The 24310-nt window shown below is 45.4% G+C and overlaps 1 protein-coding gene across 1 annotated transcript; it reads right to left on the bottom strand.

Moving 5' to 3' along the window:
• Positions 1 to 735: 735 nt before the first annotated feature.
• Positions 736 to 23558, bottom strand: LOC129685052 (collagen alpha-6(VI) chain-like; the record flags this gene model as incomplete). Its single annotated transcript, XM_055618394.1, has 11 exons — positions 23487 to 23558; positions 22884 to 22946; positions 19018 to 19083; positions 17927 to 17980; positions 11770 to 11805; positions 10940 to 11002; positions 9101 to 9163; positions 5078 to 5140; positions 1802 to 1864; positions 1103 to 1207; positions 736 to 786 (listed from the first exon to the last, which is right to left on the bottom strand). Coding segments are annotated over exons 1-11 (699 nt in total), but the record flags the coding sequence as incomplete, so codon positions are not given.
• Between the last annotated feature and the right edge of the window lie 752 nt (positions 23559 to 24310).

The raw sequence follows: 24310 nt of genomic DNA, 5'->3' as shown, positions 1-24310 counted from the left end.
GGCTTCTCACTGGCCTAGCACTTTACCAAGTAGACCAGACTAACAGGCCAGCGAGCTCTAGAGGTCCACCTGTCTCTGCCTCCCATCTTGGCATCACTGGGATTACAAGTGTCCACTCCCACAAACGCAGCTATTTACATAATTTCTAGGGACCAAATTCAAGTACTCATGCTTGCAAGGCAAGTAAGTGCTTCACTTACTGAACCATCTCTCAGCTACTTACGATGATATTTTAAAGTGCTTGTTATTAGCACATCTAAATCACCGGATTTCGTCAACTTTCTTACTTTCTCAGGCATTTACATATCCAGTAACAAGATAATCATTCAGTTTTAAGTTCTGTTTGGACAAATACATTAAGAAAACGCTGTAAAGACTTGTCACTAATAGCTGAGGCAATCGTAGCTGTCGGAAGACAAAATGTGAAATGGCTCCCGAGTGAAGTAACACAGAGGACTGCTAAGAGAAAAGGAAGTTCAAGCTGGAACATGCCAGGCCCTAGGAACCCATTACAGAAAAGCACAGATGATTCTTTTTCAACTCTCAATTTTCACCTGCCTCTGGAGCCCTGGCATGATTCTCTACCACATAGCCCACAGGACATCAAAAAGCAAACTACTAAAATAGATTTTGAATTGTACCAGACTTCTTTATGCATTGCTTTCTTTCTCTTTACTGTAGCAAACCAAGCAAGCAGCCCAGAGCAAACGGATGAGGTCAGTTGGTATAACCTACCTTTGTCCCTTTTCGGCCAACGCTACCATATCCCGGGCTGCCGTCATCACCCTGTAAGCAAATCAACCCATCACACATATCCGGACCATAGATGGAGGTGGGTTTATTGGCAGGAGATATGAGTGATAGGTTTTGGGTTCCATCAGGGACCACTAGGAAGCAAGGGTACCAGGGACAGTGGTAATGGCACTAAAAAGCTCCCGTATAATAGAAATAGCAATTACAGCTACTCGTGTAGTTGTTGTGAAAATCAAGAGACTGTGCTGGACATTGGTAATCTGTCAGTAAGAGGAGGCAGCATTATTAACCAACTCTTTGGAGAGGGTCTGTGTGTTAATACGTCAGCTCTCATCTATTTTCAGCTCACCGAACAAAACCAGCGGGGCAAACTGCCCTTGTGTTGGCCACTGTCCGAGGCTTGTGGAAGCCGTGGGCAAAGCGGGGAGGGTGGGATGATTTCTGATAAAGAGGTCTTGCAGACAAATGGTCAGAGGAGGTCATGGGCAGACGAGATATAGGAAGCTGCGTCTGTTTTGCCATCTCATCGCAAGAGTATCAAGTCCATGATGCCTGCTGCCTTGGAAAAACCAGCTGAGGAACCAATCAAAAAGGGCTGTGACGTCTCTCTCAGTTACAGCTTGGATGCTGTGAAAGCTCTTCTGAGCATTCCTCAGAGACACAGTGCAGACATCTGTTTGCTGTGGTGTGCATATTGTCCCCATAGGTCATGTGTCTGAACACTTGGTCTCCAGCTGGCGCTACTTTGAGAGACTATTGTGCAATCTTCACAGGGCGGAGCCTCAAAGGAAGTGGACCCTTAGGAGTGGCCCTTGAGGTTTTATGGTCCAGCCCACTTTCTGCTCATTGTCTGTTTCCTGGCTGCAGGTGCCATGTGACCAGCGGCCCACGCAGCTGCCTGTCTCCTTCCTGGCCATGAAGGATTGCACTTTCCTTTGCTAAGTTACTTCTTGTCGGGTATTCGGTCACAGCAAAGAAAAAAGTGACTAATACGCCACTGAAGGAAGAGGCTCTGAGGACCAGGTCAAAAGGATGAGGGCAAACCCACCTGCAGGCCCCGAGGGCCCGGGAAGCCAGCAGCTCCCTTTTCTCCCAGGTCTCCAGGTTCTCCCTGTTCAATAGAACAACGAAGCCAGCCATCAGTTGGTTGCTTTGTTTGTTTGAGACAGGATCTCAGGTCGGTTTTGAGTTTGTGGTAGTCCTCCTACCCTAGCCCTCCAGTGCTAGCACTGCAGGTATGAACCACCAAGTCCCACTTTCACCAGGTTGCTTGTTTTTCTAACAGCAAATCAGAAAGAAATGATGGCCTGTGGAGAGCTGTATGTTTGCCAGGCTGCTTAGTTATTGAGCTTGTGGCGTAAAATGTGTTTTTTACCCTGGCCTTCACCTGGAGAGAGGGATAGGCAAGATGTTTTGTTTGTTTGTTTGTTTGTTTTGCCAAGTTCATTTCCTTTTGTTTATGTGAGGATCACACAGACAGGTGATCGGGGTAAACAAGTTTGACTTTTGCATGAACCCCTTCATTGTATCAAGGTGCTTTGCTCTATAAAAAGGGACTATTGGAATAAATCAGTGCGTGACAGTTCTACAGGCTGCCCTCTCGAACAGATCCCATGTGTAGTGTGTTGGTTTGTTAATTTTTCTTTCAACCCTCACTCCCCACTCAAGAACCGTTTGACTCTGCCGGCGGGCCCCAGCAATGGCCCCAGACAGTGTTTAACTATGTCCAATGTGTCACAGAAATGGGCTTGTAGCCAGGCTTGCATACTGTGATAATGAGGTGTGGGGAATGGCTGTGGCTGGCCAAACAGGTCTCCTCCATCCATCACCCATGTTTGAGCAAGTCTCACTTATTGTTGAGTGTAGTTCACTCTCTTAGCTACTCAGCGCCATGAAAATGTCCCCATCATGATCCAGGAAGGAATCTCTCTACTGTTTAAAAAAAAGTCAACAAAATTGTTTCCATGATGACCCATGCAAATCACCCAGATGTGAGGATTTATTAGACTCTGGATCTGAGTGTAGATCAGTCAAGGAAGGTGTCTGACAGGCAGAACATCTACTATGACATATGAGCCAACCTCAGTAGTGCCTTGGGGAAACCTCAGCTACTTGGGGAAACGAACATGGGTTTATGAAGGAAGGTGAACTCCCTTTTAAGAGAAAGTAAAATATTTAATCTGGAGGAGTTTTAGATGTACAGAAGGTTGCATAGAGAGACAGAGTCCTCAGCACCCTACAAATTTACCTTCCTCCAATTCTAGCCACTCTACTTAAAAGTTCCTCCTGTTAAAAAAGGATCCTTATGGTCACAGCTTCCTTGACTTCAGCTTTCTCCTCACTCTCATCTCTCACCTAGCTCTGAGTTCCATCTATCTCTGTGTCTTTCAGTCCCTTCCATCACACCCTATAGAGTACCTTCGTTTCCTATGCATTATGCTCTAATTCATGGAAATTCTCTCTCTCCCCCCTTCATCTCTTTGAAGTTTTATTCTCACCAGTGACACCACTTGCCTTACAGTGCACCCTGGGACACAAAGCCAGTAGCATTCCTCTTTCAAACTGTCACTTTCTGACCATTCTTGCCACAACACATCCCAGAGCCCCTCTTTCTGAAGGTGCTTGTCCTGGTTACCCTCAGATCTTATTACACAAGCCAGTGAACTGTCTTCACGCCATTCCTTCCGCTCCTCCATCCCAGGCCCTCCCTGGCACTTCTCCAGTTCAAAGGTGGAGGGGGCTTCTGCCGCAAATTCGCTCTGCAATGAAAAGCTTCTTTGCTCAGTCTCATGTTTCTATCCCCCCCCCCCTCTTCTGCAATCACAAACTCACTGCTGTCTCCCTTCCACTGAAAACACAATCCTCTCTCCAAGCTTGGCTAAACCATAGCAGGCTCAAGGAATGATATTCTTTTCTCTCCTTTAAAAGAGGAATCTGTGACCAGTGTGATATGGCTGCTATGTATCTCTGCATTGACACAGCACTCATTGCCTCCTTCCTTTCTCCTCTGCAGTCTTGGGCCTAATCACTGGAGCCTGTGAGTCACCAGATGTGAATGTGAATGTTCTTTCCCGCCTCCCTGCCTGAATTTTTCTGTACTGCTTGATCATTCTCCTTTCTTTTCCTTCTTTTCCAATCATTGTCTTCTGTCTCTTCTTATGCTTCTTATAAACAGGCATCACTAAAAGCCCTTTTAATCTGGATGATTTAGAAGCCCATATCTCCAAGCAGGCCTGGCAAATGCTTCCCTTCATTCTTTCACCTGCTCTTCCTCACAACCATCTACATGTGTGACAGAGTGGGAGAGATGGTTCTGTAGCTAAGAGCGCTGCTCTTTCAGAGATCCCGAGTTCAATTACCAACGACTACATGGTGGCTCACAACCAGCTTGCCCTCTTCTGATGTGCAGGTGTACCTGCAGATAGAGCACTCATATATATAAAATAAATGAAAATCTTTAAAAAGGGGGAAGGGAAGGAGGGAGGAGGAAGAGGGGAAGAAGATTCAGCTACACAGACTACACTGTTCTTCACATACCTACCAGACAGGAAAATTTTCATGCAAACAATTATTCTTCAAATAATTTCTCCTAGAATGCTCTAAGCCCCATGCCTTCCTGCCCATTGCTAACCTTAATTGCAACCCTCCATTTTCCCTCTCTGTTTCTTTAAAGGCTTTATGTCCTAAAGGCCCCTTGGAGTCTGTATAGTCTTTGATGTCTCCTTTCCAACACAGGAATACTTCTAACGGTGCTTTACTTAAACCTCAATTTTGGCCTCCCTGGCCCCCACCACATCTTCCTTATGCCATAAATTGCTGTCTTCAAGATGTCCTAAATTCTTTGGGCCTGATTTCATGACCTGTGTATCATAGCTACTAGAACTACATTCATTCATAAACACAAAGATCTTGTTCTGGGCCAGGCACTTCTCTCCTGTACCTGACTATCCAGTACGACAAGCCTGAGCCTTAGCAAAGGTATGCACGAGAAGGACGAAACAAGAGATGTAGGAAGGAAGGAATGATGCAGAGGGTGGGAGAGGGGAGGAAGGTCTTTGCCAAAGCAGCCCTCCTCCTCTGAGATCCCTCAGTTGGATGGGGTGTAGCTTGTCATTCGATTATGCTGAGCTGGAGTCCCTGACCTCATCTTGGTCCACACCCACGTCCTTAGAGATTGCTGGCTCTCCAAGAATCAAGCCAGAGCTTAGGGGCAACAAGATGTGTTTTCCTCTGTGTTGAAAGGGCTCTGGCTAATCCAGCAGCTCTCTCTCTCGGGTAGCACAAATTTTAACGTTGGAGGGGCTGCATGAAGAATGTGACCTACTTTATTTCCTTGGCTTCCCAAACGGCCTTGGTTCCCTGCTTGTCCTCCGGGTCCTGGAGGCCCCTGGAATGAAACAACAATGGCAGATAGAGTGAGACAGAGCACAGCTCTCCCTCAACGCTTTCATGTGTCTTCTATGTAAAATGAAGTACAGATGGGAGAAGAGTTAAGGGCTGAGCTGGGCCTGCTCTGGAAGAAATATTGCGGCTGTCAAATAAAGACTATTAAATAAAAGAAAATTAATAAAGTAACCCTGGCCAGATGTGGCCTAAATGATTACACTTTCCTGTGAGTCTCCGTGTCCAAAAAGAGCCTAGGTTCCCACTGTTTAGCTCAGGGAACAGATATTGCTGAAATGTCTAGCATTTAAAGAAAGCTTCCAAAGGACATTGGCCTTCAACAAATGCTTTCTACCAGCAGCAAGATCCAAGGTCTATTTGTTTTGTTTTGTTTTTTTTGGGAGGGGGGGCTATATTTAATCTTCATTTGCAAACTGTGGAAAGCTCAAAAAAGTTTCACTAAAACCAATTAGCATTGTGACGAGGTGTGTCCAGCGAGCTCTGGATAGAGATTTCAAAATTATTTTCAGAAACTGCTAGAAAACAGAACTGTGATCTCTGTGTCCTAGAACAGGGCCATTCCTAGACAGCACTTATGCTTGTCACATTAGTAGCTGGGATGAGCCCCTAATCCCATAGACCATCAACCTAAATCATGCAGGTGGTTAAAAAACGGACAATTAAAACATGGGTTACATATTGCTCTGTTCCTGGCAGGGCTTTCCTCAAAGCGTGAACCACATCTAGGGCATAAGATTCCTTGGTTTGGGGCCAGGAGGAGGTTCAGTGGGTGATGGTGCCTGCCACCAAGCCCAAAGACCCAGGTTCAATTTTTGGCGTGCACTCGGTAGGGAGAACCAGTTCCTCCAACCGGCTCTCTGACTCTTGCATGTGGGCTGTGGTTGCGTGCTCTCACACAAGTAAAATTAACGTATTAAAAAATAACGTTCAATTAGGCGGTGCAGATACAATGCTGTGATAATAAAAATAACTATACCGCTTTTACCAAGCACGTACTAGTCCTAAGCACTTAATCCACCAAAGCATTTAATCTTCGCAGCGCCCGATGAGGTCGACGCTATCACTATTCTTTTGCTGAAGATGTGTTCACCGTTAGGTAAATTGTCCAAGGTAACACAGATAAGACATAAAGGTATAAGCCAGCCATCCCGGCTAGAGATTTGAAGTCTGTGACTACTGTGCCACGATCTGTGAAGACGGCGGAAATCCTACATGGTTCTCCACGTTTGCATGGAAGGATTATAGCCCTTCCTCCCACGGCTCTGCTCTCCCCTCCATTCCCTCCCCGCCCTGTCAACAACATTTAAAAAAAAAAAAGTTTCATGTAGCTAAGGCTAACCCTTGAACTCCGAATCCTCCCACCTCTACTTCTTTTTAAAACTTAGTGCTCATTTGCATATTTTGGGTTTTTTTGTGACCATTTCACACACGTGAATAATGTATTCTGATCACTCTCATTCCCACCCAGCTCTTTTCCCCCTCCCACTCCATCAGTTCCTCTTTCTTTTATTGTTTTCTGACTCACTGAGTTTAACCAGGTTCACTGGCGTGACCATGAACATGAAGCTATCTAGGAGGGCCTTGGCGGTTCACCCTACCTCCACCTCTTGAGTGCTGATCCCCAACGCTAACCTTTCTTGATGTGTTCTTGATGGTGTTATTAATCTAAGAGCACATGTTTTTCAAAGAACAGGCACAGCTTTGAGTGAAATCAGTCTTTTGGACCTAGTTTCCCGTTGTATTTCTTAGTGTTCGGAGATTTTAAAGAAGGGTCTTAAGGGCAACAAAAGACGGGACAAAAGAGGACGTCATCCTTTTCAGAAATGTCCGCCTGGATGTTAATGCATCAGCTTGCATTTTTTGTTTTCAATCGTAGCCGCATATTGGCTAGATTAGCACGATTCGTTTATGCTGGACACCGAGTACTGTGGAAGTTAATAAGCCTCCGGTATGCCATCAATACAAATCACATCTCCTTCCAAGATGTAAGTCCCACGGAAAGCTTTCAAGTCTGCCGCTAGAAAACACATTGCCACACTGGAGGGTTCCGCCTGTGCCATAAAACACTCTGAGACCTATGGCGATGGGTTTGTAGCGCCAATAAAGAACTCCACTCTCCTGTGTGTCTGGCTGTGTTTGTCTCTGTGGATTTCCTTCGGAAACAGCAGTCTGGAGATCCCATTCATCATGTCCCAAACGCAGAAAATTCTGCTTGTCTTTGAAACTACATTTTAACAGCCAACAAGAAGGATATTTCAGGAAAACCAAGCAGAGAAAGAAAAGCAGGGTTTTCAGCCAGACAAATGGAGGTGGTGGCAGAGAGACGTGGTGCCTCTGACTAACTGGCAATGCCAAAGGCTGGATGATTTATGGCGGTGCCATGTCTGGCCAAAGCGAGATTAAAGGGATGCATGGATAAAGGTACCTCACAGGGCACAAGGAAGAATCACTCCAGTAACAGCCCTGGAGACCATTTTGGATCCTAGAGCAAGAGAAAGACCAAGGCCTTTGGATTTCAACTTGTCCACATAGCCACATCAATATTTGAGATCAACATGATGAGATAATAACCTGATAGACGTTTTCCTTCGTACTTTTTTTTTTTTCAATAAAAACCTGCAATTGTGGTGCCAGCCAGCTTTTAACAATTCAAAGATGTGAATGTGGGAGAGTTGTACCATCAGTTTAGTTCTGCGGTGAAATTACAAAGTTTTCATGCATTTGGAAAGAGCCCTTTCATCAAAACCAGGAACAAACATCGTCGGGAGCAGATATTAATGCACTTTAAAACAGGATGTCATGGCATCCAAGTTTATGCAAATAGCCTCTTAAATATTTTCATGATGAGCACAACCACTTAAATGTTGGGCCTCTGCCCAGTTTAACTAATGGATGCAAAGTAATGCATTCCCTTGATACTGCTATTAGTGGAGGGTGAAAGTCCCAACTGGGTCCCGTTCATTCATTTACTGCCTGATTCATCACGCAAATGTATTGAGCTCTGCTGTGCCAGGGACTGCGGTGCCAGGCTCTGGGGATTCAGCATAAGCAAGGTACTAACACAGCGGGAGCTTGCAACCCGTAAAGACAGACCAACGGATACATATACGCTACGCTAGCTACAGACAAGGAGCAGATCACAGGGGTGGCCTTGCTACTCAAAGTGTGGCCCAGACTTGAAGCATCAGTACCAACTGAGGACCCGCTGAACATGCAGAATCCCAAGCCTCGATCTGGACCTCCTGGATCAGGACCTGCATCCTAGTGCACACTCCTGGGGGTTCTTAGCACATTTTTAAATAGTGTAGATATTGGGTAGTCACCCCCAACCCTGGTGTTATCTGGGGAGAATTTAGGCTTATCAACACCGTGGCTTCACTTGCAGAGGTTCTCAGGGCTCTGAGGAGGGTCCCAGGTGGTGAAATATTTTAGTCTCCTCAGGAGATTAAATTTTTTTTTTTTTTTTTTTACTTATGTGTATGCGTGTGGGTCTATGTGTCTATGCCATATGTGTGGGGGTACCTGTAAGGGCCAGGAGATGGTTTTTGACCCCTTGAAGCTCAAGTTACAGGAGGTTGTGAACTAGAGTCCTCTGGGAGAATTAGCACTAAAATCACCTCTCTAGCTCCCCCAGGAGGTGGGATAGGCAATTCCAAGTGACTTGTGAGCAGCGAGAGATGAACCCACAAACCACAGAGGAGGAACTATTGATCTGGGCTGAGAAGCAGAGCCAAGGAGGTCTAGAGAGGACCTTCTGCCTCTACAGTCTGGGCACAGATGGGATGACCGGGGTACGATGCAGCCGCCATTCCTCCAGTCAAGTCAAGCTTAATATACTTGGCCTGCAGCCTGCAGGCAGTAGGTAATTCTCCTTTAGAGGAGACAAAGCGTCCACCTTGAAGCCAGGGTGGAAGCCAGGTCCAGTTGCTTTCCCTTTACGTACCTGGGGACCTTTCATTCCCAGGCCTCCTTTATATCCTTTCTCACCAACGTCTCCTCTCGGGCCCTAAATACACAAAATCAAAGTGTTATTTCCTCCTTTAGTGAGAACACTTAGACAGTAAATTTGCACATTAGAAAATCGAATGTTAAGTCAAGGTAACAAAGAAACCGGGCAAGAAGCTGAATTATGCTGTGGCAATCTGTGACAATCTCTGAGTTCCTCCTCATCTGTGTAGGAACACCACAGACCAGTCTGAAATTGAAGTGGTTGAGTCTATATAGCCAAAGGAGCTAGGGCCTGAAGGAAGCACCCCAAAGCTGAGATTTTTTTTTCTTTTCAGTTTTGCCCATTGTTCTCAGCTTCTTCAAACTCTGAAGCCATATGAACTGTATGTAAAAAAAAAAAAGTTTTCTTAATCATATAAATCTGAAACTAGAATATTTAAATCTTATATTCAAGAACCACAATAAAGATGGGTCATAAAGAAGATGCATCACTTAGCAAGATGAGATTTAGATATTTCTGTTTCTGGAATATTCTATTGCCTGTGTGCTATGGCTTCCATAGGTTCCAAAGACACTTTCTTCATGCACTGTATTTGGTATTTTGCTTTATTTTAAATTGTGCCATGAATAAAAATGTCTATAAACAGAAAGAATGAATGCTGGATGTGACTTGCATAGCATGAAGTAAAGGCAGTCAATTTATTGAGATGCTTTCCAATGATCCCAAGGCAAATATTTCTCACTTTAAAGTAAGAAAATTGAGCCTTCCTCAGCTGGCGCGAAGTGACAAATAAAAGCAATCAAGCTGGAGAGAGAGAAAGAGAGAATGGGCTGAAGGGAAGGCTGTTTACCATGCTGAAATCTTGGTGACTTGTGGACAAAGTGTCTTTCTGATGTCTCAATGTATTTTGCCCAAATGCCATACACAATATATAATGCCTTTATTTCTAAGTACTTGCTTTAAAACTTTGAAAAATGGAACTAATAATTGTCTTGCCAAAGCTGAACAGCACACCTGTTTTTCATACACTCAAAACTAAGTTTGGAGAGGAAAAATGCTGTTTTAGTGGTCGGGCTTTTATCCCAGGCCCTTCCTCACCCGTTTCCCCTCCTCCATCCCTTTCCTTCCCCACTGGAGACTTAACCCAGGGCCCAAACATGCATTCCACCACTGAGCTATACTCCAGCCCAACTGCTTTCTTCCTTCTCAGCATTTCTTGTCTCACTGTGGATTTAGGCTATGCTTTGCCCTCTCTGGCACACGTTTCCTCCCTGCTCACGTGAGCGGTGCAAAGCGCCAACTATGGCTTGCTCTTTGTGAAGGAAAAAGTGCTGGTGGCAGCTCCCCAGAGAATGGAGCTAGGACAGACAGGCAGGGCCCCACACTGCAGATCACCTTGCTAAAGCCTCCAGCTGCACTTGGAACAGATATTTCCTTGGGTTGAGCCAGTATTTCGACACTATGGACAATCCAGAGATACAACACTGAGCTATGACTGTGTGAAATTGGCCACCATATCCAAATTGGAGGTTCAACATTTTCCTTGGCTCAAGGTCTCCTGGAATTACCCTAACAATCCTGAACCCGAGGCTGGCTGTCCAGCATGTTCATCTCTTTTTCACTTCTTGATGGGGACAAACTCCGATAAAAAAGACAAAGGTCTATACAAGTCAAGCCTTGATGTGACTTGCTTATTTTATCAACCTGAACACACTTCCAACCACCTGTCATTCTGCAGGGCCATATGAAAGGTCTATCCAGGATATAGATTTCCCACACACAGCCTCTTCTCTTTGCTCGCACACCCATATATATGTTGTTCTCCGTGTATACCTGAGGGCCCACAAGTCCCGGTGAGCCTTCAAGTCCATCTGGGCCTGAGATGCCTGGATTTCCCTGTGGTGAGAAAGAAGCAACCCATTACTCTATCAGTGGTCTCTCTTCATGTGCAAGATTAGACACCCCCCCCCCCCGTGGCAACGAATGGTCTTTGCAAAAACAAAGGTTTCTTTTGCCGTTAACATTGTGAGGTTTCACTGTGGTGTGGTCATGTGATTGAGAGTGGACGTTTTAGTAACAAGCCTCACTGTGCTTCAAATCTGAGCGTCCGCATTCTGGAAATCCCAAGCCACCGTGGCTCGCTCTTAAAGAGTGTGCCTTCAGGAAGCACGATGCAGGCTGTATCATCAGTGCGTCGGAAGGGGATGTGACAAGGATGCCCACTTAAGCTTCCCGAGGACTCAGAATACCCAGTTTGTAGTAAGCTTTCGTTGTGCTCTTCGGTTTTATATGGGGTTTTCACACATGTTGGAATTGGAGAGGCTAACCGAACACAAATCCAAGAAAGGTTACTTGGAGTTTATATTCGAAAGCCAAACAAGATGAAATTTAATCATTGGACTAAACAGCGTCTTTGATCATTTTTATGTTTAAGCACTAATGTTTTTTGAAACTTTTTAATAAAGTGACCCAATTTTTATTCCATTTTGAATTCTTAAAATTGTAGCCAATATTTTCTAACTACTTATTCTACAACCAATGCCATCAAAACCAAACAAACAAAAGTTTAAGATGGGAAGAGATATGACTGTCTTAATTTTAGTTCCTTGATTGGGTAGGAGTCATTTATCTTTTGAGGTCAAGAAAAAAAAATTATCACTGACCTGTGGGCCTGTATGTCCCCTTCGGCCATGAACTACCTAAAACAGAAGGGAGAAAAATAGATATTCTTGGTTTAGAAAAGATGGTGTATATGTGACTTAAATTGGTAACAGATACTCAAGGCTCTGGCATAAATAACTCCCACATTGTGCTTAACACATCCAGTCACTCAGTGAATTGTGTAAATGGGCTGTTGCAAACCCTGAATTTCTATGTAGGGCAACAGGCCATTGAAATCACAGACAAGCCAAAGCCAGAGGTACACAGGGAACAGGTCATATCTGGCGACCCACCGCCACCAAACTTCACCTGAGCTGATCACCAGCTGCCTGATCTGGACTGTATTTCTTTCTTATTTTCCCCCAGGCACTACAAAGGCAGTCAGAAATCAGGGATGGGCCAGCCGGAGGGCAGGATGCCAGAGGAAAAACTAGGAATTGATTCCAGGAACTTTGTAATACTCTTAGCTCAGAAATTAAAGAGCCAACCTACTATGATTTTTAAAGCCAGGCAGTGTGATTAGCTGTCAGAAATCAATCATCTCAAGTATTCAAAAGTGACTTGATTTATTGTGTCAATAAAATACCCAATCCAAATAACACTGCTAAACAGGAAAGTGACATTTTTCACTCTATGTAAGGTTAGGGTTCAAAGTGCATTCCCAATTTGTAGTCCGTAGTCCAGAAAAATCAAGCGACAATGGCATTTCCTGTCTGGCTTGGACACTTATGTAACATCAGAACCAGAACAGAACTCACAGCCAAGGTTCGCAAAATCAACAGCGGCCAGACAACCCTGTCTTGCTGGAAACTCCTGTAAAATGTTCTGACAGGCGAGTATTGACTGTATTTCAAAATATATTGTCATCTAAGAAACAACGGTGTGTGTGTGTGTGTGGGGGGATGTGTCTCATTTCTTTCAAGCGAGAACGACTCATCTTCAAGGCCCAAACTCTCTGTCAGAGAAGAAAAGACATTTTCGAAGGGCTGGAAGGACGGTTCAGTGTCAAAGAGCACCTGCTCTTCTCATAGCGGACTCCAGTTCAGTTCCCAGCAACCACATCAGGCAGCTCACAACTGCCTGTAACACCAGTTCTAGGGGTCAAACATCCTTTCCTGGCATTGACAGGCATTTGCTTGTATGTGTGTGTGTGTGTACGCACATGGAGACCAGAGGAAAATCTCCAGTGCCATTCCTTAGATGTCACTTACCTGGTGCTTTGAGACATTGGCCTGGAGCTCACCAATCAGGCTGGGCTGGCTGGCTGGCCAGTGAGTACCAGGGAGGAGTTGGCCTGCCTTCTCAGTGCTGGTATCTCAAGGGTGTACCACCACACCTGGCTGTGTCATGTGCGCTCCTGCTCAGGTCCTCGGGCTTGCCCGCAATCACACCAACTGAGCCGTCTCTCTAGCGCCTCCCCCATGTGACTTTAGAATCTGATTCTTGAGAGCGCTCAGTGACATGAGTCACCATAGCACAAATGTACCTCTGGTGTCCCTGCCTCCTCCAAGGCATGGGGACTAGTGTGGTGAGCAAAAACTGACCCCTGTCCTTAGTCACGGGGGTTTCGGCCTAATGGAGGAGGCAGACTTTAATCTTAAGAGCGACGTAAGTGGTGGGAACAGACCCAGAAATGGCCACCTGGCATGTTTGCTGATTTAAGCTACGACATCATGGGGAAGAGACGGCAGCATACACAAGACACAGAAAGATGACAAGAGACCAGGGCAAATGATTTTGCAGCTTCTGCCTCACATTTTCCAGTGGTTTACATAGGACAGATAATCCTGGGATATCTGAAGGGCACACTCAAAGGCTCACTGGATTCCGGTCACACACCCAGAGATCCTGACTCTTCTTTAAGGCAGTGAGAGTGGGCACATGGAGAGGATGAAGTACCCTCAGGGGACCTGAGGAGAAAATGATGCCAAGACAGGTTCTCCAGTTCCATAGTTCCCACAGCCTGGTTTTCTGGGTACTTATGAGGACCCTGTTCTCTGGGTAGGCATGACTGATTTGGGACAGAAAGTCACCAGGAAGCAAGCAGGGCATTAGTGGCAGATACCCCACGAACCTAATTGGCAGGCTCATCCTCAATGATGCTGCCCTGGAGGTCCCTGAGGTGGGGGGAGGGGCTGTAAAGAGGTGCCCAAAAGGATGAATGGACAACACCACAAAAGCAATCGGGTCCAAACTGGAATGAAAGCCTGCTTTTGTCTGAGGCTACAGTTGCTTCTCATTACCCCTGGCAGAGGATCTGTTCTAATTCTCAACACAGTCTGGTTCTGAGAGAGCCACCCCTCCCATTTCCCACCAATGCCTGAGGCTATGTTTTTCTGGCTTCCTGCCTTCCTCCCTGCTTCTCCTGCCCTCTGTCCAGGCTAGTATTTTGGCCTCACTCTGATAATAGCTTGTTCACCCTGCAGGCCTGCCTCCCTTTCCATTACCGACCTTCAGGTAGAAGAGGGGTTTTCCTCCTCCTCTTCCTTTCCAGGAAGCATCTAGCAAAGTCTGGGAACATTTCTCGCTGGGCGTGCTGTTAGCACCATGAGTAGATGTTAATCAAAGGAGACAGGAACATCTTTCCATGAATGATGCAGCCATTCCCAACAAGCAATGCTTCCAATAAATGCCAGTGGTACTGGGGCGGAGAGACTTTGCTATGATTTACTCCATGCTTCTGACTTCCTACAGAGAAAGAGAACTCTTGTTGGAGTTCTTAGCTCCAGTACTCTGTTCCTGGTTCACTGGTGGTATTCACTGTTGCTCAAGCGACTAGAGATCAGATTGGGTTAGCTGGCATCCATGCCCCTGCATGCCACCCCTGCTACTGCCCACTCTCCAGTCACTTGTCAGTTCAGCAGAATTTGATGGCACTAAGGGTTCCTCAATGTTCTTCATGCTGGCAAAGCTGCTGAAAGCTCTGAACATATGAGACAAGCACTCAGCCACTGAGCTACGCCCTCAGCCCAGTATCTACCTACACTTTACTCTTTTATAAATAACATAGACTGCTTCTTCTTAAAGAAGAATAACCTCACTGTAATTACAGGAACAATAAGCCCTTAGTTAATATTTGAATGCACATAAACTATAAGCATAGAATCACCCCAAATCCTCCATGCAAGGAATAAACATTAGCAGCGGTGGGAGAGATGGCTCAGAAGTTAAGAGTACTTCCTGTTCCTGCAAGAGGCTGCAGATTCAGTGCCCGGTGCCCAGTGCCCACAGTGCTCCCAAACATCTGTACCTCCAGTTCTAGGAGATCCAATGTCCTCTGCTGACCTCTATGGGCACTGCATGAAAATGGTACACAGGCATACACACAGACAAAACACTTATATACATTTAAAAAAAATCTAGAAGGTATTACATTTAGTTCTACTTGAATAAAAAAGTAAAAATAAGGAGTTGGGAGCCTGAGGGCAACGTTTCTGCTCTCCTGCAGATCTCCATGGTCCCTTTGCTTTTCTGTTGCCTCCAGGCTCTACCAGTTGGCGCCTTTCACTTTTGATTGCCCTGTAGATTCTTTAAGCTTTGTACACAGAGTGACTATGTGGGCTTCAGAGCTTTTAGATGTCAATCGTGTGCCAAGGATTTCACTTTCCCCCTGAGTAACTCCTCTTCCAATGGAGAGTGGGGGCTAATTTGCCATTTGGATATGACTCCGCCCCTCCCTCATGTCTTTTGTAGTTTGATTACGGAAGCATCTGATTCGTTGGCAACGAAGAATGGCCTGGCTATCTTTGAAAGAGACCTTGATGTTTGAAGAACCCATGGAGAGGTTAGTGGGACATGGAGACACTTTGAAATCAAGGTTACATCTTCCTCCAACTTTTGGCATTTAGGAGAGTCTTGGGATTCACAGGAAGCCCTCAAGGTCACAGTTTGTCTGTCACTGTCTCCACTGACTCCCTGTCCGTCACTGTTTGCAGCCTCCCTGGCCTCAGTTTCTGGTTGTGGGTGGTATATACAGTAGTGTTCAGTTTCTATCCATTCTCTCTGCCTCCTCTGCTCATTGGGGTGGATGTGGCTAACTCCTGCTCCTCTCTGAAACGACATTTAAAGTCTGCAGAGCTGTGGTCACTAACTCTTTCTGAATGGTGACCGTTACTTTGAGAGACATCCCGTCCTGGCTTCAGAGCTAAGTGGCATTCGGACTTCCACACTACAGTCCAGATGCAAAACTAGCTGGCCAGTGTCCATCCTTGTCTATGGCTTAAAGGTGGGGTCGATGTTTGTGTCTTTTTTATTTTATTTGGCCGAGTTGCACAAAAGAAATAGTTGATGGAGTTGATGCACCCTTGCTTTGTCATTTGTCAATAGTCCTGCTTTGACTCCTGAAGGACACAGGGGTACCTATGTGGGGACCTCCTTCTCAGAAGCTGGAGACCACAAAATAATACACACACACCCGTTCACACCAAGATTTCCTGGGTGATGTTTTTGCAGGGGCACATAAGCCTGCAAGGACGTCCTTCCAGAAAGCCAAGTGGAGGGGATAAACACTCCCTCATCTGCATCTACATTTGCATATGCATTAAAGCAACATTAGCAAATCGGGTGGCCAGCAATCACACTCTGAACATTTCAAAGGTAACCTCCACTCCTATTTCCATTTCCTAGCCTTGTGAAGAACACGGGTGTGCTTCCAGATGCAAAATACCTTCCCGATGGCGTGTAGTAGCTAGTTTCATAAACTGCTTCTGCCCAGAAAATACAATGCATCATAAACACCATCCACTCATCTAGTTTTTATTTGTGCTCAATTTTAAGACATTTTATGTTTTGAAGGGTGGGGTGAGGAGGCTGGATGGCTAAACAAAGAATGGAAAAGAAAATGCTGTGAAATGAGACAAAATTGGCCTAATTTAGACTCTAATGCAGGTGTGGAAGTGAATTCCATTAAGTAATCTCTTATTGGATAAAGGTTTTCTATTTGGACTCTTTGTGTGCTTTTCTAAGCAGTCACGCATGGAATCTTTTAAAGCATGTATTTAAACAAAACCAATAAAATAAGCTAAAAACAAACTAAAACTGCCCCCCCCCCACCCTGAAAGGGTTCCACAATGTGCTGGCTTTCATCAACTTGACAAAAACGTAGACCTATCTACGTTTTTGGGAAGAGGGAATTTTAATTGAAAAAAAAAAATGGCTCTGTAAGATTGGCTTGCCGGCAAGTCTGTGGGGTATTGTCTGGAATTGTGATTGATGTAGGAGAGCCCAGCTCACCTTGAGGGGTCCACCACTGGACAGGTGATGCTCAGTTGTGTAAGAAAGCAGGCCGAGCAAGCCAAGAGGAGCAGTTCAGTAAGTAGCTTCTGTTTCAGTTCCTGCCTTGAGTTCCTGCCCTGACTCACCTCAGTGATGGTCTGTGACTTGTGAGTTGCAAGTTGAAATAAACCCTTTCTGCCCCAAGTTGCTTCAGGTCATGGAGTTCTATCGCAGCGTCTGTCAGACTCCCTAAGATACTCAACAACCTAGTCTAACTCTTGCTTACATGCCTACAACAGACTTTCTCCTTAATTTTCCTTTTGCTACCTTCTGTGGTTGTTATTATTTCCAATTTGTTTTTCGGAAATTTCGTATGTGAGCACACTATATATGACAATATTTCCAGCCCTCCATCTCCCCCTACTCTAAGTCATGACAGGGATGCTACATCCTTTAAAATATCAACATTATGGTTGCCTAAAGAAGACCTCGTGTTGAGAATAGAAGTAGACATGCCAATATGGAGCGAGAACTTCAGGCAGTCAGTCAGTGGCTGCTGAGGGAGGAGGAATCAGTTTTCTTCCCAACTTTCTTAACAGAAAGTTTAGTAGACAGTGGAGCTGGGACACCAAGTAACCTCAGTGGCGACTTCGGTTACCTCACCAAAGAGGCAAAACACTGATCGCTTTCCCCTGATTGGCCACTTTTTGTTTTCTTTGTGTAGTAGTCTTTCTTTGTGGATAACTTCCCATGCAGCCAAGCACTTTCTTACTTCAGCTCAAGGGCTTCAGTAGGCAAGCTCCATTCTGAGGTAGCTCTGTGTCTCTAGATAGCATCTCTGACCCAGTAACCATCCCACCAACTCCCCACAGTCAGCCACTGTCATCATAGTTCAAGCTATGAGATCCATAGGTCTAGAAGCTCCTTCCCTTGAAGGACTCTTACCGTCTTTCTTCTTGAGCCTGGTGTCCCGGGAGGGCCCGGCCAGCCTCTTCTGCCCTGTCAGACAAACAAAAGGATGTGTGACGGCAGCATGACATCACTGACAGGGTTCGTTTCAACATCTCTTCATCATGTGCCAGAAGGCTCATACGGGGATTTTTTTTTTCCCTGAAGTGTGATACTATCTTCCATTGGTCATAAATCACATCTCTCTGTGGGTCTTGGGGATCCACAGCACAATTCTGACAGCATGGTTGCAGGCTCCGATGCTCGATGTCACTCATTCATGCTTGAAGCATGGTCAGAATGCTCAAACTAGCCCTACTCTGTCACCTGGCCTAGCATGAGTGTTAGCCAAGAAAGCACAAAAGGAGGCTATCCACCCTATTTTACAGGTGAGAAAAATCAAGGTTTGCACAGAGTGGGGGCTTGGTGTGCACAGCGGGTCATGGGCAAAGCCTGAGACAGAAGCGACCGCTGCTGACTTCTCCCAGCCACGCCAGGCTTCTTCCCCAAGGGGAGTTAGTTACCAAGGGAGCTTGCTCATTGGGAGGAACCAGAGACACACATTAACCCCATAACGCCTTAAATCCTCAGTAATAGGATGAAGGGACTAAACTGTGGTCTGTGAGATTTTAGAACAATCTCCAGAGATTTGCCTTGGGGGAGGAGCCACCCATTATCAGCTCTCGGTCTTTCCGTCACAGGTTCATGAGGTTGCCTCTTCCTAGCATGTATGTTGCTTGGATGCTGGGATGGCCAACAACTCAGCTAGCCCTTTAAACAACAACAACAACAACAACAACATTTCTATCAAGTCAACTAGTCCTTCCTTTTAAGCTGGAGCTTAGAAGTTCGCATTCATGAAGACCTCATGGGCGTGGCTGAGAGCAGCCAGTCACCCCAAATTCAGAAGTTGACAAACATTGTTACTAATGTCTCCCAGCAAGAGGTAAGCAGGAGTGGAGGACCTTCCTACAATAGAGTTCTCCGTACTAGGTACATTTCATATTCTAAATTTCCCCTCGGGTGTTTTATATTCCGTCACTGCAGCCTTGTGCAGCAACTTTACATCCAAATGCCCACGTAATTACTTGTCTTCCATGGCCTCCTTTCAAGCCCTTGGGTCCTTGGATGCTATTGTCCTGTCCAGGAATTCCCTAAAAAGGAGAAAAGAGAAAAGACGAGCGGGTCTTTAACATATCGTGAATTCAACAAAGAAAGCAGAAGCGATGGGTGGCTTGCAAGCATTTGATTTGCCTCCTGGGACTGCTACTAGCGGACTCGGAGTGGGTGCCCTAGGTGAGCACATGGAGAGGAAGCAAGAGCTTACCACCACAGGAGGCATGGCCAAGAGAAACCAGATAAGTCTTGTGTCCTGCCCTGGGGCCAAAACCAACTCGATTATTCTCTTTCCTCTTGGGAGAAGCTACACACTGTGATAGGGTAATCACACGCACGCACGCACACACACACACCCTGACCAACGCTGAAGATCACATACCTGTCACACTGTCTAAGCAGGAACAGTCGCTATAAGGGTGACACAGGGGAGCTGCCTGTGAGTTGTCTAGGGTATAGAGCTTGTTGAGTCTCCCTTCTTCCTTCCCATGCTGGGGTAGCCTTCCAGGGAGGCAGTTGCCCCAAAGTCACCCATGCTCCTGTAAATAACCCTTCATCCATGTCTCCACAATCAACTCAAATAAACTCACTGGTTCACTCGGCTAGACTTGGATGCAATCATTTCTTTGGGATGTCATCTGGGGTGGCCAGATGTTTCTTGATGTCTCCCCAGAAAGTGCTACAGAACGCGGGGCAACCTGGGTGCCTCCATGTCCTATTCTATATGCTTATTCCTGGCTTATAGAAAAGCTTGAAATCACGAGTGTTTTTGTTGTTGTTGTTGTTGTTTGTTTGTTTTAAATATTCACCCAAACATCCCAGTAGCAACTTGCAAGAAATATCACCATTGTGGGATAGCATCCTTAGCAGGCAAAACCGCAAAGCTTCTAACTTGGGGACCACAGTCAGACTGTGTGTCATGGTGCTGTGACCATCGGTTGAGTCAGTCAAGTCAATCAATGCTCCAGTAAGCTGTGAAGGCATGGCAGCGGCGCAGGCCTGCTGAGTGCCAGCTGCCAGGCTGTTCTGCTGACAGCACTCCAGACTACCTCCAATCAATCAATAAGCAATTTGCAATCACCAACAGGGATGAGACACGGTTCCAGACACTCAGGAAGCCTTTTTATTTATTTTTTAAGTAGTGTTTGGACTTGGACTTAAATAGCTTTTAAGATAAAAGGAAGAAAGAGAAGAACCCGGCTTTATATTATATGATTGCTGTTACTAAATTGCTTCTACTGAACCAGGGTAATTTTCTACATTTTCATTTTCTCTTCAAGCTGAAATCCTCGCCTCTTAAACCACTAAACATGGACATACCTAAGTAAAACACCTGGAAAGCAATAGCTTGGTGAGGATGATATGGAGAAGGAAGATCACCTGAAGAATTTCTTTATCCACTTATTTGCGTTGATATGGGTTCTCATTTGCAGCCTGGGCTGGTCTGGGAACTCTCTATGTAGGCCAGGATAGCCTTGAACTCATAGAAATCTGCCTGCCCCCACCTACCAAGTGTTAGGAGTAAATATGTATGGAACCACACCCTGCTCAAGTCCGGAACTATATCCACTGAATGATAAGGCCCTTAATTTGAAGAACGTAAGGCTAACACACTAGCACATCACAACGAAACCTCCTACCTTGTATGCAGTTGAGTTGGTCGGTCCGTGTGAATATAAACTAATCTCTCTACATCCAGCAAGAATAAAGAGCACCATTTAACACAAATTTATGACCAAACACGGGCTTCTAAGTAACACTGTATTACGGTCAGGTGATGAACATACTTTATCTGTATCTTTAAAGAGAAAGATTTTGTTCCTTTTTCTCCCATTATATGAAATTAAAAAAAAAAAAAAACTACCATCAAAGCTGGGTGTTGTGGGGGCCACACCTGTAATCCTACTACTTGGGAGGCAGAGGCAGGAGGATTCAGAGTTCAAGACCAGCCTTAAACAAACCAAAAATCATCCAGTCAAAATGGGACATTCTAAACTCCTGTTGAGATTTTCTTTTCCCGGAATTTTTGTTACTTGCATGCATTCCTGAGGAAAATCTGATCCTATGTGTGTTCCATTTATTCTGTCACTATTTCTCTTCCCAGATTTTCCTGAAATAGCACTGCACTAAAACCACACACACACACACAGCACAGAGAGCTGTTTTTTATTTGAGCTGCACATTTCCAAGCAGGTGAGAAAGGACTGTCTGTCTAAGGTCTGTGTGGCTGACGGCCCACCCCAGATGTTCTGGTGGGATGAGTTCACAGTCATCTTGATGTCAAACAGCACTGCCTTCAAAACTAAAAATCTCCTCTTAGTATTCAAGTTATTCAGACAAAGAAAAAAAAATAACTATGTGTGGTACACGTACAGAGGTCAGAGGACAAATCTGTAGAGCCAGTTCAGCTCGCACCAGGTTCTGGGATTGAACTTGGCTCATCAGGTGCCTTGGCCCACTAAGCCATCTCTCCCGCCTGCTTTGAAAAATGCTCTATTGTCCCTGGCAATTAAGAGGATGTCTGATTGAAAACGATTGAAAATTGTGTATGAATACCTCAAATGAGCTCGCAGCCATCATATCTAGCTGACTGAAGTATCTGTGAACCAGAATCGTTTCTTGCTTACCCAGCTATGAAATGACACTTGTTTCCCGAATCTACGTGACACACTTTGAAGTTATTTGAAATTATTAGGAGATGCCAACCAGTAAACAATGTCATCTTCGAATGAAACCTTTGGTTTTTTAAACTTTATATGTATTTATTGGTATGTATGTGTTCACACTGACCAACGTTTGCTCAATAAAGGCACACATGTCGCCATCCAGAAATCCTGTTCCTAAATTATATCCTTGACATAATGTGTGCGCCAAAGGACATGCAAAAGAATATTCACGGCAGCACTATGGACAACCTACATATCAACCAATAATAGGACAGAGATAGGATGATGAAGTCCCAACGCAATGCTATAAAGTAGTGATCTCAAGTGGTGTGTTACAGGCAATGTGAATGCATCTCACGGTCATGATGTAGAGCAAAAGCAGCCAGAAGCAGAAGAGTATGACCGTTCACGGGATGCTCAAGGGCTGTTAAGACTGATATCCTATAATAGTGGTGATGACCCGAGCGGGTGAGGGGGGCAGGGAGTGACTGGAGCAGGTAAAAGGGTGCCTCTAGGATTCAGGTGTGTCTGCTTTCTTCACCTAGGTGATGACCACACAGGCATCTTCCGGCGCTCAAGCCCCTGCTTTCACAGTTGGGTACTGTGCTGATGCTCATCAAAAAAACCTCAACATTTCTTGAAAAAGTCCTAGTTCATTGTTGTTCTGTAGAGTCACTGAAATGTGGGCATGGTGAGGGGAAAGCCCCATGCCCTGACTTTCACTGACATGGTGTGCTCACACATGGATGTGGGCGGGGCCTGCTCAGCTTGTTACACTAGCCTGTACCTTTGTGCCCAGAGGATTGCCTAGTAGAATCCTCTCCAAGTCCTCGGATTGGGAAGACAAGGCTGCTGTTCTCAACAAAGACAGAATCTTGGGGAACAGACAAATAGAGGCAATTTTGTTTTTTTCCCATGCTCTGTATTTTGAGGTGCTTAGGAAAATAGCCGAATAGAATTTCTAGAATTCCTTCATCACTCAGAAGCACAAGAATGACTATGAAGAAGATAACAGGCATACGAACTACATTTAACATCTCCAGTTAGGACTTCAAGGTTTTAAGCTCAGGAGTATGTCCATGTGCCTTAAAATGGAGCACCTCTCCTCTACGGAAGGGAGCCCTAACTATGGTCTGCACAGCACCTAACCTCCCAACCCTCCCCCCACTTACCGGATCTCCCCGAAGGCCCTTTGTTCCACGGTCACCAGAAGCTCCTCTCCCGCCTGGGCTTCCCTAAAGTTAACACAGACCAGAGCAAGAACAAGTTGGGAGGTTTCAATAAGCTTAATATGCATAAAGAACGGGCTTAGCTTCTCTCCGGCTTGAATAATTAAATATTTTTTCTGCTGAGGTTGTTTTTAATCTGGATAAAGAAACCACAAAAAAAGAAAGAAAGAAAAAGAAAGAAAGAAAGAAAGAAAGAAAGAAAGAAAGAAAGAAAGAAAGGAAGAAAGAAAATACTTGTCATTAAAGAAATCAAAGCAGTAACTCAGTGGTGACCTTGGTTATTTATCACAGTCATGAACTCAGTGTTCCAGGTACGCTTGTCTGCTTGCTTGGTTGTCACTGTTTTGCAAAGATTTAACTTTTTGTTGTGGTTGTTTTTTTGTTTTAATGAGGCAGTGGAGACTTGACATTCGTGCCACCTGCCCAAGGATACTTCACAACAACTTGAAAGTGGGTTTTGAAATCAACTGCTCACACCATGAAGAGCAAGCCGAAGCCCAGGGGGTGGCTGCCTCTGTGCCCCAGCTGGAAAGGAGTGCCAGGTACTCTCGCCAGCTGCCTGACGCCACAGACCTCAGTCAACGCCTCCCCCGTCCCTAACATGGCAGCTTCCTCCATGGCCCCAGTTACGGCCCCCCAGCCCCCCTGTATCTGGTCCTTTCTCACAAAGCTGTGAAGTGACATGAAATTACAGTGGGCAAGATTCATATTCTTTCTCTCTTTCTCAGTGTGTCTTTGTGTGTGTGTCCGTGCATCTTGTTTTATACAGGGCCTCACTCTGTACCCTTGGCTGGCTTAGAACTCACTATGCAGACCAAGTCGGCCTCAAACAGAGAGAGCTGCCTGCTTCTGGCTCCTGAGAAGTGTGCCGAGATCAAAGGTGTGTGCCGCTCTGCCTGGCACTTCCCCTGTATTGAGGACTGTGTGACTGGACGGGAATCAAGAGAAAGGAGTGATTCTGAAAGAAGGTCTCAACACGCCGAGAGAGGTCTTCCTTACGAGTTTCTAGCTGCCTTCCATAGAAAAGTCACGGTCAGTGTGCTGAGAAACACATGAACACCATATGGACCTGGGTCAAGGTCGGCCATGCCCAGCCTTGAATAGCAGAACCCATCAGACACATAAGAAATTAATGTTTGTTGTCATATGTGATGGGGCTTCATGAATACTCGCCCCTAAACAAGCCAGTAGCTGTAGCCAATGAACAAGGCTGAGGTACTTGTTTTATTCCATAGACCATTTTCTTTCACTTCAAGTGCAGATTTATAGGTGGTTGTTTTTTTCTTATCTTGAATTCCTACCTGAGATCCCTCATCACCCTTTTCTCCTCTTCTTCCAGGAATCCCACTGTCACCCTAAAAATGGAGACG

The sequence above is a fragment of the Psammomys obesus genome, unplaced genomic scaffold (genome assembly GCF_907164565.1).
Source record: "Psammomys obesus unplaced genomic scaffold, mPsaObe1.curated_primary_1811, whole genome shotgun sequence".
Classification (NCBI taxonomy): Eukaryota; Metazoa; Chordata; class Mammalia; order Rodentia; family Muridae; genus Psammomys; species Psammomys obesus.
Note: the sequence above shows the minus strand (reverse complement) of the source record. Positions and strands in the feature narration are given on the sequence as shown.